Source organism: Caretta caretta, chromosome 4, assembly GCF_965140235.1.
Source record: "Caretta caretta isolate rCarCar2 chromosome 4, rCarCar1.hap1, whole genome shotgun sequence".
In the NCBI taxonomy this organism is placed as follows: domain Eukaryota; kingdom Metazoa; phylum Chordata; order Testudines; family Cheloniidae; genus Caretta; species Caretta caretta.
Window position 1 is genome coordinate 37,235,562 of NC_134209.1, and position 18,135 is coordinate 37,253,696.

At 39.2% G+C, this 18,135-nt stretch overlaps 1 protein-coding gene across 5 annotated transcripts in view; it reads left to right on the forward strand.

Annotated features, from left to right (window-relative positions):
• RAP1GDS1 (Rap1 GTPase-GDP dissociation stimulator 1) overlaps positions 1-18,135 on the forward strand; it is a 155,201-nt gene that overhangs the window by 98,364 nt on the left and 38,702 nt on the right. For 4 of the 5 annotated variants that reach the window (XM_048846605.2, XM_048846606.2, XM_048846608.2 and 1 more), the window contains one exon: positions 15,265-15,411. The exons of the other annotated variant lie outside the window; for it this stretch is intronic. In XM_048846605.2, the coding sequence (XP_048702562.1) occupies positions 15,265-15,411 (147 nt within the window). The remainder of the gene's footprint in view (positions 1-15,264; positions 15,412-18,135) is intronic. 5 annotated transcript variants of the gene reach the window in all.

Genomic DNA, 18,135 nt, shown 5'->3' on the forward strand with positions numbered 1-18,135 from the left:
TGAAAAATACTATTTATTTTCTTTTTTAGTCAAATTTGTAATTAAAATAATAATATAAAGTGAGCAATGTACACTTTTTGTGTTCTGTTGTAATTGAAATCAATATATTTGAAAATGTAGAAAAACTTACAAAAATATTTATAATTTAAATTGGTATTCTATTATTGTTTAACGGTACAATTAAAACTGCGATTAATCGCAACTGTTTTTTTTAATCTCACGATTAATTGCAATTTTTTTTAATTGTTTGACAGCCCTATTTGAAAAATAAAAATTAGAGCACTGGCTTATGTGAAATAGAGAGAGCTGCAAAACTCATGCCAGGCGTCTTTCTTTAGCATGACTCATACCAGGAGTCTTGAGTCTTCCTTGCTCAGGCTTTTAGCTTTCATTTTTAAATGTGTCTGAAACATCCAGCTGTACTGATAAATTATATAAAGTCAGAAATACTTGCTCAGCTTCTAGCTTTTAAAACTTAAATTAAAAGAAATGTAATCCTTGTAGCAGGTGTCAGAGTGAAAGCCATGGAACTTGAAATACTCTCTCCAGGAGATAGATACGGAAAATGAAAAATTCCCCACCCTCCCACACCATAATAGGTTTCAATAGTGCTTTTCCGGGACCATCTCTGGGGGTTAGAGAGCAATTCACTCTCTGTGCCGTCTAATCCTTGGCTTCTTTATGGAGTGCTAGGGTGAATATTATCAACTGTAAGAGGTGGTTTTGGGGACATGGACCCCTGCCTAATTAATCACCGCAAACCACCAACTCATTTCACGTAGGCTGTCGTCTAACAGCTGTTTGGTAGCTCATCTACTGACCTGGATGGGAAATTAACTGGTTCTCATTACTCATTTCGCAAGTCATCCATTCTTTCACTTTTGGTCGCCCTAGACCTACTCTATAGAATTCAAGACTCCTGGCTGAATTTCAGATATGTGCTCTGGCACACAGTTCCCTTCCTTTTACACCCTGTGTGACCACCATCACTATGCCACTTCTTGTTAAGCTCCTCCTGCTTCTGCTGCAAATTCTGTGTGTTCATCTGCCTCTCTTTTGGGTATATAGCACAGCTCCATTGCCAGAAAGAGCCAAAGGACAGGAAATAAGAAATTCTTCACACCTATAATTAGACATGGAAAAATATTCCACAGATCAGGAGATGAAATTAATTTTAGGATCTGAAGCAGAGAGAGAGAGTCTTAAGAAGTATAACATATTGGAGACAGTGTACAAATTAAATTTACTACGGAAAATGGTATAACCTCTCTCAGTATCATGTGGAAAACCAGCAGAATCCTAGAACATGACCTGTGTTGACAGTCTTAGGCTACTTGTCAAATCATCTTCATGAAGATCACCCTCTTACATGTCAGCAGGGCGCATCCTGTGGCAATGTTTGCTTTCCAGTTTTGTACTGAATCTTATAAAGTACAAATATCACCCACTAATCTATTTCTCAAGGAAATTATGAAACTGAGACCAGTTAATGAGCTTTTAACTCTTTGCTGTGAACAACTGATAGTTTTTAGGAGTTGCTCACAGAGCTTGCCTTGCAGTTTCACTTTGTACTCTACAAGACCATGTTACTGTTAGCTCTAACTTTTTTTACGTGTACCGGATGCTAGAAGATTGTAGGTTTGTTATGATTATAAGGGAAATAACTACAGTATTTTTCCCATACATCTGCAACAGAAGTGTTGCATCAGCAAGAGATAGAGCATGCCCTATACATGCCAAAATGCATCTACATAGTAGTACTTAGCAATCATTAACTCATTAACCCTGAACAGTCTTGTGGGGCAGGTAAATATTATCCTCATTTTACAATTGAGAAAACTAAGGCAGAGTGATGAAGTGACTCTCCAAAGCTACAGAAGGAGCCAGTGTTGGAGCTAGTGGTACAATTCAGGAGTTCCCAGCTTGCAGTCCTGTATACACTCTACTAGTCAGGCCTCTATATTATTTTCAGAATCTAAGAAAGAAATCCTGGCCCCACTGGCAAAACTCCTGTTGACTTCAGTGGGGCCAAAACTTCTGCTAGTGATGGTATCCCTTAACAGTGACCTTCAAAGAGGAAAACACTGACCAAAAAAAATCCCCCACAGGTTTGTACCCCCTTGCTTCTTTAAAATTCATGTAGAAGGCCCAAAAATGTTTTCTGAGGATTTTTTTTTTTAAGGCAAGGACTGGGTTCTGCTTGCTTTTTACTGTAGAACTACTGGTCTTTCCTATCCTGTTTTTCCAGGAAATATGGATAACTGGAAAACTCAGATGTATGACAACCCTGATACCAAGAAAATAAAATCTGATTAAGTGAGATGGGAAGGGATTTTTTTTCTGAAAGTTTTACAATTTTGTGTGTGTCAACAGTTAACTCTCATGCTGTAAAATCAGTTGGAATTTTTTTTATTTTTAAAAATTGTTAATATTCATTGTATGCATTACAGTAGTGCCTAGAGACACCAACCAAGATCGAGGGACCTGTTATGCTAGGAGCTGTACAAACATATAGTAATAAGACACAGTTTCTGCCTCAAAGAACTTACAATCTAAATAGACATTATGGAGAAAGGATGAGAAGGGAAATGAAGGCACAGAGAGATTAAAACACTTGCCTAAGGTCATGCAGCAAGTCAGTAGCAGTGTTGGAAATAAAATTCAAATCTCCTGACTCCCAGCCTGGTGATCTATCCACCAGATCTTGCAGCCTCTCTAAAAGAAGGTTACACATTTAACACCTTCACCCCTTTAGTTAAAGACTAAAGTCTACCTACACTCTCTAACGAAGACCTCTGAAAAAGCAAGGGAGACAAGACTTGACATTCCTGCTATTTATAAAAGGTTAAAATAAAAAAACAGGAAAAAAAATTAGGCCTTCATTAATCCTAAAGTAGCACAAAAAGAGGCACAAACTTCTCTCACCCCTCCATTTGCAATAACACTTTTCAGGTCTTGTTTTGGTCCCATTGACATAGCATTATTAGGCACTTCAATAAAACTGTCCTGATTGCCCATTCCATAGGAAAACACGGAGGATGAAGAATATACAAGCTCTCTTCGCAGTTTTCCCTGAATCATTCCATTAAGGAGGCAGGTTTGTCTCCTTGTTAAACTTGCAACCCTAAATCTTTCCCCTTGTACATTTCCATTTTATTTAGCATAATTACATGACCATAGACTGTTTTTCAAATAATACAATATAATATTTTTTTCTACAAACTTAGATACAGTTATTCAGCATCTTAAAGTTCTGTGTATATTCAGCATCTTAAAGTTCTGTGTATTATGTGTAAACCAGACAGACCGAGTCCATTAGTCATTTATATGACAGGTGTACAATTATCCAGTTTTACACAACATATCACACTATGGAGTAGTTAGTTCGCTCTCAGACAGGCCACCTAAGTTTGCAGCTAAGTGAAATGCATGAGCTGAATTGTACCTGAGTTGCAGCTGTTAGAAAAAAATAGAAAACAAAAGAATAGTACATGGCTACTGACTGTATTAAAATATCTCTCTTTTGAGAGGGGAAAATGCGTCTCATTATTATTATCTGTTTGTATTGCAGGAGCACATAGAGGCTCCAGCCAGGGATCAAAACTCTAGTGTGTTAGGCACTGTGTGTACACACACACACACGAAAAGACAGTGCCTGTCTCAAAGAACTTGCAGTCTGCGTATATGACAAAAGATAATAAGTGGATGCACAAATAGATTGGGAGAGCACAAGCTAACAATGAGGGCATTATGATTTGCAGAATACGCAGTGGTCATATCATATAAAATCCCAGATCCTCAGGTACAGGTGAGAAGCACAGCTTGTGAGTATGTGCCTGTATAAAGGTGGCCTTTGAGCTCCCCCGATCCTGAGCCAGCTGTATGTCTGGCTAGTTCCCCAGCATAACTCACAGCAGTCTGAATAGTCAGAAACCTGGTCACGTCCCTTACAACAGCAGTAGGATGGTATCTTCCTATAAAGATGTCATTTACCTGGTAAAGATCAGGTCAGTTTCCCTTCTCTCTGTACTGTGTTACTCCTCACATGTCAGCAATCTCCCTCTTGGTGATTGGGTGGTTTGAGGCTCTGGTGAGTTGATATTTGGCCCTCCAACAAACCCCATCCATCCTCCCCTTCTTGGGCCACCAAAATGTTCCTAAACAAAAAACACATCCCTGACCTTTCCCAGCCAACCGCTTTCACCCCTATTGATGCAGGACTGCTTTTGCCATTCATTCTCCCCAGGCTGAATGCTTCCTTCCTTTGCCCCTTTCCCATGGTTAACCAGTCCCTTCTCCTTTGTAGTCGAGTTCCCAAACACCCACCACTACTTGGCATTGCTGTAGGGGAGCGCAGGCCCTCCTTCTATTCCAGGCTGCAAGCCCTGGAGCTTACACCCTTGAGAGCAGTCTGCCCTATACCCAAGACTTCCCTGCTTCACACATGCCAGGACCACTCTCTACTACTTTCTTCCCTGCTTGTCTGAATCCTCACCGTTTTCTCTGGGGCTTACCAAACAGTTCTGCCCCCAAACCATTCTTTACCCCTCCCTGGAGTTCCTTCTTCGTCTTCCTGCCTCCAAGCTTCCTCCTGGCTTTGAGGGGCCTCTCTTGCCACATGTCCTCCTGGGCTGCCTCCCCCACTCTCTTGGTAGAGAACCCTATTCGCATCTTGTCTGGGTCTTGATCTCCCTAGACTGAGCACAGAGTTTCCTTTATATAGTCCTGCTGTTTCATAATACTGGACTGTGCCTCCCACCAGTTCCTCTAGACTACATCCACCAGACTGCCCATGTTCTGTGTTAAACTTTGACCAGGTTATGCTTGACCTTTAGCCTCCCTTAAATGCCAGTTCACACCATTTTAGTCCATCCGTTTCCCTCCCCCCCCGGTTTCCCCACTGGGATGATTCTTACACGACCGAGTACGCCAGTTCCATAACCCCAATCCTCTAGGCAGTGTGGAACAAAGTGGTCAAATGGCACCCCAGGATAAGGACCAAAATTTCCCAAAGTTATACTGGACCATTTTTACAATGTTACAAGATACTATACATGCATCTGAAGTTGTGGGAAAATACCGTATCTATCATATTGTGTATATATAAAAGAATCCTAGGACAGGAAAGGACTCCGAGAGGTCATCTAGTCCAGTCCCTGCACTCATGGCAGGACTTAATATTACCTGGACCATCCCTGACAGGTGTTTGTCCAACCTGCTCTTAAAAATATCCAATGATGGAGATTCCACAACCTCCCTAGGCAATTTATTCCAGTGCTTAACCATCCTGACAGTTAAGAAGTTTTTCCTAATGTCCAACCTAAACCGCTCCTTGCTTCTTGTCCTATCCTCAGAGGTTAAGGAGAACAATTTTTCTCCCTCCTCCTTGTAACAACTTTTTATGTACTTGAAAGCAGTTATCATGTCCTCTCTCGGTCTTCTCTTTTTCCAGACTAAACAAACCCAATTTTTTCAATCTTCCCTCACAGGTCATGTTTTCTAGACTTTTAATCATTTTTGTTGCTCCTCTCTGGACTTTCTTCAATTTCTCCACATCTTTCCTGAAAATGTGGCGCCCAGAACTGGACACAATACTCCAGTTGAGGCCTAATCAGTGTGGATAGAGCAGAAGAATTACTTCTTGTGTCTTGCTTACAACACTCTTGCTAATACATCTGAGAATGATGTTCAGTTTTTTTCAATTGTGTTACACTGTTGACTCATTTAGTTTGGGATACACTATACTCCCAGATCCCTTTCTGCAGTACGCTTTCCTAGGTAGTCATTTCCCTTTTTGTATGTGTGCAACTGATTGTTCCTTCCTAAATGGAGTACTTTGCATTTGTCCTTATTGAATTTCATCCTATTTACTTCAGACCATTTCCCCCGTTTGTCCAGATCATTTTGAATTTTAATCCTATCCTCCAAAGCACATGCAATCCCTCCTAGTTTGGTGTCATTCATAAAATTTATAAATGTACTCTCTATGCCATTATCGAAATCATTGATGAAAATACTGAACAGAACTGGACCCAGAACCGATCTCTGTGGGAACCCACTTGATAAGCCCCTCCAATTTGACTGTGAACCACTGATAACTACTCTCTGGAAACAGTTTTCCAGCCAGTTATGCACCCACCTTATAGTAGCTCCATGTAGGTTGTATTTCCCTAGTTGTTTATGAGAAGGTCATGCGAGACAGTACCAAAAGCCTTGCTAAAGTCAAGAGATATCACATCTACCGCTCCCCCCCACCCCGCAATCCACAAGGCAGAATTAAGGTTCCATACACAAACTTAAGTGTTACTTTCTGACTTCTGAGTTCTTAGCTTAACATTTTCTTAATGTAGGTTTGTAAATGTTTTAAATAGAATTAGTTCATAATCAAAACAAAATTTAGGAAACTATACACTTAGAAAATTAAAGTCTTCTGGGAATTCATGACACAGTCACGTCACTGGTTCATACTTTATCTTCAAAATTTAGACCTATTAGTAGAATCTGAAAAAGCTTTTACTAAATGGAAGTGTGATACTGAAAAAAGTCTATGATAGTAAACCCACATAATCCTTACTCTTCTGTCTTAAATCGAAGTAAAGGATTTCCTTCTTTCTCCCTGACAGAAATGGAGCATGTCTGAAATCAGCAAGTTTTAAAATATGGTTTGCACTTGACAGTTGCCCTTGCCTATTGTGGAGGGCCCTGAGGTGTTGGAGTTTCTGTCAGTCAGTTCTAATGCAAAACCAAAGTCCTGACTATTAATGGACAGAGGAAATCCTGATATACTGGACACATTCCAACTGGGAGATACATTCTATCTATCAAAAATTAGCCCTAACATTCCAACTGAATGTAAAATTCTTTAAATTCTGTCTTAAATTGTTGTGTGGAGATTTTTTTAAGAGCTGCCATGTGTCATCCTGGATGGTTGCTCTTCAGTGGTGGGTGAAAAGATCCCTGTATTAAGGAGGCACTGGTCATAGTTAAGTTTGAGTTGTGTTTTGTACTTAAAACAGGGAATTGATCTGAGGAATACAGTGTAACAGCTCCAAAATTACAACCCTTACTCTGAGTACAGAACTAATTTGCTGAGAGTTTATAAGTAAATTTGTTTAGTCTGAGTTAAAATTTATTTTAAATTGGTCTTTCAAGAAATTTAGCACTCTGTCAGACTTTTTTGTCCTGAATTATTTTGCTATCAGAATAATGCAGACTCTTCAAACTTTCCTTATAGTTAAAACTCCTTGAAATCTCATGCATACATTTGAAAAAGTTACATAGCAATTAATTTAAGGTATTAACAGTTGTTATAAGTACATAGACTTATGGTGGGGTGGGGTCAGTAGCTCAGGGCACTCATAACTGGGGCCATTGTGACATCAGAGGAAACTCAACCAACCATCACCCTTCTTTTACAGCTAATTTGCATGCTGTAATTCTATTTGTTCTAATGTGGTATAAGAGAGACTGGTTCAATGTCAAGAGCTCCCACTGATAAATTCCTGGCCACCAGCTGTCATTGCAGTGTCTCCAACTTAGCTGTTTTTAAAAGTTTCATGCTTGTGTGCTAGCAAATTAAGAGCCAGATCACCAGGACACTTCGTAAGCTTTGATTTGCTCCATGGCATAAAGTAGCCAATATGTACCAGTGAATCTGGCCTTAAAAGTTAAAATTAAAAAGCTATGTAAGGTTGATACTACATAACTTCAACTCATTAGAGGCAGTGTGTCACAAGCATAGCATTCTCTTTGGGCTACTTGTTTACTGTTTATGTATGAAACATTTAATATTTATATGTTGTTGTTTTTTTAAGAAATCAGTTTAACTTAAGGTTTTTGTCTGATGGAGTTAAGGTTGAGGTCTCATATCAGTAACTTAAGAGTAAACACATTACAAGAATGTTGGAATTATACCAAAAAATAGCATTACAAATCAAGATTAACATTAGCTTTTCCTTAAAACCAAAAGTGTCAAAGACTGTACTGATTGATTTACTCGATAGGCAAATCAAACAAAATTATACCACCATGATCAGATCCTCACCATTCCTGAAGGGATCAAATAAAGAGAAAGGGAATTCAATACATACAGACAAAAGCCATCCCAAAAATCATTTCTCAAGTCATTAGAAAAATACTAGCCCAAACATCATGATGATACCTCTCATCCCCAGAAAAGGAGAGGAAAGAACTGCAGCACGCATTGTAAAGCTTTGAGATCATCAGATGAAAAGCACTGTGTTAGAACTAGGAATTGTTATATTATTATCAATTCAGAATAATAAAACAGCTAGTTTCTGAAGCTTGACATCTTTATAAAAAAGTGAAACTTCTGTCTACTGCATAGTTCTGTACCAAGGTTGAATTTTGTAGCATTGAAATCACAGAATACATGAGGCCCAGAATACAAAGGTTTAAAATTACAGAGTTTTAATTTGAAATGGAATGTTAAAAAAAAACTGCAACCTTCTATCTTCTTATAATCTCATGGGAAACAGAGGAGTCTAAAATAAATCAATTAAAGTCAGTGAAGCTATGACAATTTACAGCAGCTGAGGATCTGCCCCATACATTTAACAACAGCATTTTCTGAACCTTTCTTCCTTTTTAAAAAAAATTATGAGGTATTTGCATGAGAACAGAATCTTTGTTCCTTCAGAGTTGTTCTACTCCTGCTGTTTGTTTCCCATATATAGTCATAATCTTCTGTATGTCACATCATAATTATCTCCACAGCAGCCAGTTTTGATGTCACAGAGGGTTATAACTTCAGCTGAGGAGTAAGCAGCAGGAGCAGATGAATGCCTCAGGAGAAAGATCATGCAAATATGTCCCTACTAATAAAAGATAGGAAAGAGACAATAAAGAAAAAACAGTTTACGTAAGAAGAATTCTATCTTATCTAATTTAGTCTCTCTCTCTTTCTTGCTCCCTATAATCTATTGGGATTTCTAATTTGGTCATCACTGTAGTATCTCAATGGCAGTTCATGTTGAACATTTTAAAAAGCTTTTCATGATGCAATGGTAAATATCCAAAGATAGATAGGTTTTTATTCAATGTTCCTTCAGTGGGAGGTGAGATCATAAGGAAAGAAGAATGGGGTCATAGGAAGGAAAAACTGAAGACTTAAAGGAAAACAACAGTATGTAATTTAAGATATATTCTACTCATTAACATCTGATGACAGAGTAAATGAATTTAAAAGTAAGTGTAATAAATATACTAAAATCATAATTTGCATTTCTACAGGAAGCTGTCTTCTTGGCAACTGGACAAAGCATTTGCTTTAAGCATGTGAACAGTCCCATTTAAATCAGTGCTATTACTCACATGAATAAAATTTTGTAGGATATGAATCAAGGACAGAGAAGATCAGATTTTCCATTAGAAGGTGTGGAAATCAGAAATTTTTATAACCGTAAGGGAATTCATACCATAAAAAGATTATTTTAAGGGACCCTGTCAAATTAAAAATTATATATTTATAACTAATTGTCTTATCTGTGCCAAGAACGTTTTAGAATATTTAAACCAAAAGAATATTTAAAATGTAAAATACTTTGTGGTCACAGTGCTTACTTTTGCACCTGGCAGTAATCCAGTAAAGCTCGTAAGCACATGCTTAAATGGGAGTATTCACATGCTTAAAGTTAAGGAAATGTCTTGCTGGATTGATGCCTTGGAAGATGAAGTGAAATTAGCCAGTTTCATTGTTTTTAATCCAATTGTATACTACCATATTTCTGCCCAGTTTGGATTGCAAATTCTGCAGTGGAACGTTTGAATCCAAACAGAATGCCATTTTCAATGTTTTATTGTTGAATATTGAAAATATTTCTACTAATATTAGATTTTGTAAAGTGTGGTTGTATTGTTGATTTTTTTTATAAACAAATACAAAAAGTTGGGCCTAAATTATCTGTGTTCCTTTAAACAGCTTTTAAATGTGACACACACACATATATTTTTTTAAATTATGGAATTTATACTAACAACTTTATAAGTTTGTTTTACAAAGACAAATCTGTTCCGTGCATTAGTCTGTATCATCAAACTGAGTCGGTGCTGAGAAGCATCATTAAAATGTCATCCCCCACTGAGAGAGACAACAGTCCAATTCACTGAATGAAAATATTGAATCAATTATGGGGTTTTCAAAAAATCTGCTTTGAAAATGTCTTTAACGAAATGTTTGCCACATAGAAATATTGAATCAGCTAAGGTCCTCATCCTGCAAAAATGTACACTGAAGCTTATACACTGTGGGACTGACTATGCGCAAAATTAACTATGCATATAAGTCTGCAGGATCAGGGCCTAAGATATCATAACCAGTAACTGGAGTTTGCCATTAAACATTGAAGACTAAGAAGGTAAAACCTTAGAGCAACAAAAGAACTGGGACAATGTATTCAAATGCCTCAATAAAGTCACAAACTGGAGGATCTCTCAGAGCTATCTCGAACTGAGCTATCCTTCAGCCTCTGAAGGCCTAGATTTAATATCCTTACAGGGACACTAATAAGAAATGGTTTTGTTCCATTCTATGACAGATGGGTATGTCCGCATCTTCAAATATCATTCCTATTTGCATAGCTCAAACCCCATGTTAAAGAAAGGCCCAGGGCTGGTGTTAGCAAAACTAAGACAAGCTGGGATTAAGCTGCATTGGATGAACTGCTTTAGGAACTCTTTCCCAACACCTGCCTATATTGGCTGGATCTCTGTTCTGTTGTAACCTTGTTTTCACAGGCAGTAAACTCACCCTGATGTCAATAAGCAAAATATTAGCACAAATATTTCAAACACAATAACGCTGGTATCCTGCCTTCATAGTTTGACCCAGGGCTTTAACTTCATCTCGTTCTGTCATGTCTTACGAACCATAGGCATGGCTGGTTGGATTGCACAGTTTAGCAAGTGGGGGCAGGAAGCTCAGGAGAGAATGATATAGTCAGACTCTGGGGAAGGCAAAGTGGAGCAGTTTAATTCCAAGTCTTCATGTCACTGACCTTCTCGGATTATGAGTTTCGGGATTCATTTTGGAAAGGTGAATTGTACCTGGATTTTCATTTCCAGCTATGTATCAAATATCTGAAAATATATTAAACCCCCTAGAAAATGAGTGACATATTTTCTAATCTTCATACATAACTCATAGTTAGTTATGCATATTTAAGGTCGATGAGAGTATACTGTCATTCCTTGTTTTTTTCTCTTGGTTAAACTCTTCCTTTGAATCAAATGCTCCTTTCTACCTCCATGAATGAAGAGGAGCAGAAAGCAGCTGATCTGGGCAGAGAGAGAAGGTTGGAAATGCAAGCTCTTTATCATTCTCTCCCCTTCCCTTTGAAGTCCCTCTTCAAGAATTGGGCTTTAGAGGCCCAGGTCAGAGGCGAAGGATAGCTGCACCAACCTCCTCTGCCTGGCAAGGATTTTTGCCATCAATTAATACTAACTCTTATGTTTAATTTATACCAGTCCCCCACCGCTAAACAGAATCCCCAGCTAAAGGATGGTCCTTTAAAGGTGGGAGTACCCCAAAAGCTGTTCAGAGGCACGAAACAGCTGTACAGGGCCTACAGCCTCTGACAGCTTCACAGAAATTCCCCATCTCCTTCCCCTTCCCCATCTCAGTGGAAAAATTTGGCAGAAACAGTTGCCAAGTTTCCTGTTCCATACAAGTGGATTGTTTGGCCCTTTCTTCTAATACAGCTTGAGAATTGTGCTAATCCCATGATCTGTGACAATTTCGCTTTGTACCTGGGGCTCCCTGGTTGGAGAATCATTATTATGAACTGCCATGAGCTCAGGCGAGAGTGAACTGAAGGGGGATTTTGAGGGGCTGTCCTTTTGTGGGAAATAGGTAAGTATGCATAGTATGTCTGAGATCCACGTGAAAACCTAATCCACACTAAAGCTCTGTGAGCAACTCAGCAGTGAGGCCAGGCATTTAGCAGGAAGACTGAAGTATTCGCTCACCCTTTCAGATGGTCCCTTAGGGTTAGGATTGATGAAGCAATTACTGTACTGTATTAGGTCTGTGCTATTCACATTCTTGGGAGAAATAATTCTCCAGTCTCCCAAGCTGTCAGTCTGGCATCTTTAAACAGCACTAAACTTCCTTTAAAAAAAAAATGGTATAAAACCCTCTGTAAGCTACAGTGATGCATATTCAGCAGAGATGTGAATTCACTCATTATGCTGTTCGCTCATTAAGCTCACAGGAATAGCAAATGTTTATTTGAAAAAGTCACATAAGAAAAAAATTCAGCACCAAGCTACTGGAGGACTGGAAGCTCCTCAAGTGTGGGAGTGCTAAACTATGAAGTAGCAGTCAGATTGAGAACAAGACATTGCCTCATGCTATAATCTTGTGTTGATGGTAAATGACTTGGGATCTAGTGAGCATGCGTACATGCAAAGTCTGTGGCTTAGATACTGAGTGGGGAAGAGGGAAGGGAATTTGTAGTGAGCACCAAAACAGCATGCTGAATCTGGAGTATGCTATTTTTCTTTGTATTTTGAGATGTAATGTGTTGTAGTGATCTGATAGCAAGGAACTTCAGAGTTCACTCCCAGTTTTGATACAGGTTTCTTCTGTGGCCTTGGGCAAATCACTTTGGGCCAGTCCTCCTGAGCATGGAAAGGGAGCAAGAGGCAGGAGGTCCTAATTACAATTCCACCATGGTTCTTCTGCTCAGTAGGGGGTGGAGAAGCAGCTGCACCTGGTTATTTCTGAAGTGACCTCCAAAGCTGGTCACTGGTGTGGAGGAGGGATGTGGCCAGTGGATATGTGACTACACAGGTCTACCAGCCAAAACCTGCATGTAGGGGCTGCAGAGATGCACTGCATCTTGCCTCCCAAATGAAGATTCTCTCCTTGTGACCTACTACCACCACCTAAACTCCCTGCGTAGTTCCCCTCATTTACTTGAGCTGTGACATGCAGGGAGCAGTGAAACCAAGATCCTATCTGTAAAATAGGGGTAATTATTTACTACCTAATTAGAGTGTTGGGAGATTTAGATAATGTCAAGCATTTGAAGTGGAAGAGTGCTAAATATTTTAAAGTATGGTAGTGTTCAGTACTTAATTTCTGTTACAAATCAGAGGAAGAATGGAATAGAAGGATTTATGGGGCCAGATCCTCATCTGGTGTACATTGGCAGAGCTCCATTCTTTCAGTGGAGCTATGCCAGTTTACACCAGTAGAGGATCTGGCCCATGATTATTTTAGCAGGGACCAAAAATAAATGAAGCCATCCTACTTTTTTCATGTTTCTGTCTTCAAGTTTTGTATGTAAATTGATACACAAGGTATGGAACCAGATTTTCGGCCTAATTCTTATGTCAAGGGAGTTTTATACTGGTTAGCTCTACTCACTTCAATTGTATTACACCCGTTTGAGATCAGAATTCTGACTTTTAAATCTGAACACAGATGAAACCCTAACATTTTATACACTCACTTCAATTAAAAATGCTCATGTAAAATATGTGAGTCGTTTTGTTGTTGGAAAGACACTGTCTAAGGAATTGGGTATATAAAGAAAAAATGTTTGAATCGTACAGCCAAGTGTTTTCCCTGCTGGCTCAGTAAATGTGGCCACCTATCTGGCACCTAATAAAGCCTGTTTTGTCTTATTACATTGGACAGGGATTTCATTACTGTTTCAGTCCTCCATTCATCACTTCAACAGGGTTTGGGGATTGTTTGTTTTACATATCCTTTTTTCTGTGTTCCTTGCTTGTCATAGGATTTATCCCTGCAAGCACACTTGGTTTGACCCCCAAACAGATTAAATTTCGCAGTTTTCCAAGAGAATTTCCATGGTTGGTTTGAGTCATTCCTCCAAAGGCATTAATCAGACAGAAGAAGCTCATAGTGGCGTTACTCTTCTTCTTTTGTTACTGTGCCTGTATCCAGTGTGACTGTATTGTTGTTCAGCAAAACACCATATATGTGGTGCTAAAATGAAAACCTGAGATGACCAGCTGTTCTGTTGCCCACCACCAAGAGTTCTTTCTCTCATCTTCAGCCTTCTCCTCTTTACTTTACTGAGCACCCTGTCGAAAGACCAAAGCAAGCTTTTATAGAATTCATGTCAACAAGAACTAAATGATTTAAAACCTCTTTTACAGAAGATTGAAGTATTTGCAGCAGTGGAAATCCATTCTCAGAATCTGAGCAATCTCATTTCATATTGAGTGTATGGAGGAGGAGATACCGGAGAAGACTTTGCAGCCTGGCTCTCGAACTCAGTGGGGTGGAAGAATGGGGAGAGAGAGCCCAAGAAATGAATTACAATTGAAAGGGAAAATGCTACTAAACAATTTAAAAAAATGTTTTTTTCTGTGTGCAAAACTTCATTTTTGCTTTTTCATCAGGATTTTGTTTTCATTAAAATTTTCCGACAGGCTCGAATTATAACCCATCTTGACATGCCTGCTTTTGGGAACCAACTATTCAGAATATCAAATGCTGTATGCCACTGGTTACCAACCTGAGAAAAAATGTGTTAGGGTTGAACACGAATAAAGCGCCCTTTTTCTTTGCTTCCTACACTAGAGCTCTAAAAGCTGATTAGTTAGAGAGTGAGTTTGATATGAAGAATTTGACATGTTACACAGGAAGGCCCAGAGCATTTCAGCCTATTAGAAATTCAGAGTAAATCTTCATAGTGATTTTAAACTTAGGGTGGAAAAGCAAAAAGAATATGGAGGGAGGCAGTGGGATCTCGTGAACAGAGTTGGTGACTGGGAAACAAGATCCTCACTATATCCCCTGTCATGTGTTTGGATCTGTTCTTCATTTGCTGTGTAGAACTGAGCAAGTTACTTTATTCTCTGTGCCTGAATTTATTAATCTTAATAGTGGCTAGAACAAGTTTCCTCCCAATGGTGTACACATTAGTGTTTGTAAAGTGCTTTGAGATCCTTCAATAGAAAAATGCTACATATGTTCAAAGTATTATTAATTATTACCTCCTGTGGCTCTGACTCAAACACTGAACTTGTTATTTATAAAAGTATTAGTACCAGCTGATTAATCCTTTTATTGTAGGATGGTTTCTCTTTCCTAGCACTGGTCCTCTAAAATCTGGCCCACAAGTGGCCTTGAAAATGAATTTGACATCACTGAAGGGATTACACTTAACTCTGTTTAAGAACGTCTCCTTTTGTATGCTTATGGTTATGTTTGGAACGCTAAGGTGTTTTTTTATTTTATTTTTTTAAATTTAACTCTTTGTTTTACAGATGAGGGCAGGAGTGCAGTTGACCATGCAGGTGGTGCACAGATTGTAGTAGACCATTTAAGGTCACTGTGCAGTAAAACAGATCCAGCCAATGAGAAGCTCTTGACTGTCTTTTGTGGCATGCTGATGAACTATAGCAATGAGAATGGTAAACACCACTGAAAATTTGCTTTATGTCTGCCAGAAGAACCCCAAACCTAAAAATCAACCAAATATCTCAATTCCATATGTAAACTTGATATTTTTATTCAAAGTAAATGTTCCCAAAATATTAGTTTCTCCTGCTGTGCAGATTCACAATACCATAAAAATAGCAGCATACTGTATAAAGTTTGTATAAGCACCTTGAATTATGTATTTACTTACCTGTTTAAAAGGGGTACACGTTGATACAGGATACTGTACTGGAAAAAATACCTTTCCAGAGAAAAATCAGGTTGCATTAAGTCAAAAAAGGGTACTACAATTTTAAATGTGAAAATTATCCCTGTCATCTAACTTTGCCTTTTTTTTAAACATGATTACTTAAATACAAGTATAGACCAGACAGTTTTCTCTTTCATTACTTTTACATTTACATTACATTACAGTGAAATTATATATAAAAGCACTTATGTTATTCTATTTCATATAATTGGGGAGTAATTTAGATACATGTATAACACTCTTAATATCTGTAAATAGTAAATAAGTGTCTATTCTTTCTATTCAATAATAATAAATTGAGGAACTTAGATGGGGTAGGACAGTGAGGTTTAGGAAAAATGGTACATTATTGGACGTTTTTTAACATGAAAAAACATTTGATTACTGAATCTAAGCAAATATAGTCTTCTAAGAAGAGGAGTTATACACGCAAATGGGTATCTGAGTGCACATTTTGTTTGTGCATGCAAGTGAGGCAATTTACTGATGCATATTTTCACATGTTGTGCCAGCTTTTGAAAGTTGTACCCATTAAGGGGGGAAAAAAAGGCAAAAATGAGTAGAGCTTAGTAGTTCCAGGATGTGCACATGTCCCCATAATGCCATGAATTAGGAATTTAGCCAATCAAATTGCTCCCTCAAGTCCAGCACATTTCCTCAATTGAAACGTTCCAACATGGGAATATCTAGCTTCCTTACTGTAACATTCTCAGAGTGCCTGAGATGAAGCTCTTTATGTCTTTAGATAACTCTCACACTTTCCAAACTGATGCCAAAATTGTCGTACTTTTCAGGAGGTCCCCTGGACTTAAGCGGTCAATCTTTTATCCACCTACTCCTCTGACCACTGTTCTTTCGTCTTAAAATCTTCTCTGTAATTTCTTTCTGGTTGGGAATAGTTTGCCTGCTTTTTGCAGTCCCATCTACCTGGAACTCTCTCCTTTGAGAGTCATCCATGTAACTAACCTCCAACCTCTTCTCCCCTTTGCTTGTTCTTGCCACCTTTATCTCTACTCTTAGCCTAATATTATGCAAGAATATCTATTTACAGTACCTCCTTGCTGCTCTTAAATTACACATTTTGCTCTTTCTACTCCACACAGTTTCTCTGCAGTGTTTTGCTCTGCTGTCTGAGAGTCATACTGTATCCAGTTCTGTGAAGTGTTATCTCATTATTTTCTCTCTCTCTGTAAAGTGTCTTGAGATGAATAGATTTTCCTACCTAGAAATTGAATTTCTGGATTCCCCTGCATTAACTGGGACTAATGGGGCATCCATTATTTCTGATAGCTAGGGAGATAGACCAATCCAAAAGCAGAGCTTTTTGCTGTCTAGAGGTATTTCATTGGTTTTGCTTCAGTGACCAGGCTCCACTGAGTTCTTCTCTGGGTAAACTAATTACAAAAAACCGTTACCTATCTTTTCATAATTGTTGTTCTTTGAGATGTGTTGCTCATGTTCATTCCATTCTAGGGGTGTGCGTGCCCATGTGCACAGTTGTTGGAGACTTTTGCCTGAGCGGTATCCATAGGGTCGGCTGTGGCACCCTCTGGAGTGCCGCGCTCATGTGTTGGTATATCAGGCTCTGCCGGCCCTATTCCCTCTCAGTTCTTTCTTGCCGGCAACTCCGACAGAGGGGCAAAGAGGGCGGGTAATGGAACGGACATGAGCAACACATCTCAAAGAATAACAGTCACAAAAATTAACCGTTTTTTCCTTTTTCGAGTGCTTGCTCATGTCGATTCCACTCTAGGTGACTCACAAGCAGTATCCCTGGAGGTGGGCTTGGAGTTCACAGACATGTGGCTTGTACTACTGCTCTACCAATGCCAGCGTTATCTCAGGCTTGCTGGGTAAGCTCAAAGTGAGATGTGAACGTGTGACTGGACGACCAGGTGGTGGCCGTGGAGAGATCTGGAATTGGCACATGAGCTGGGAAGGCTGCCGCCGAAGCTTGCGCCCTAGTCGAGTGGGCAGTTACAACTGCGGTTGGAGGTACCTTTGCCCAATCATAGCAAAATCAGATGCAGGTGGTGATCCAAGATGAAATTCTCTGGGTGGATACTGGACAACCTTTTCATCCTATCTGCCACTGCAACAAATAACTGTGTTGACTTGCAAAATGGCTTGGTCTTCTCAATATAGAATGCTAGCTCTCTTCTGACGTCCAGAAAGTGCAACCTACGTTCCTCCTCAGACGTACGAGGCTTTGGAAAGAAGACTGGCAAAAATATATCCTGGCTCGTGTGAAATTGTGAAACCACCTTGGCTAGGAAAGTTGGATGCAGCCGCAGCTGGACCTTAGCCTTGAAAAAACACCATATAGGGCGGCTCCGAGGTAAGTGCCCTAATCTCAGAGACCCTCTGGGCAGAAGTTATCAACAGCAGGAATGACACCTTCCAGGAGTGCAGAAGAAGGGAACAGAACACCAAGGGCTCAAAGGGA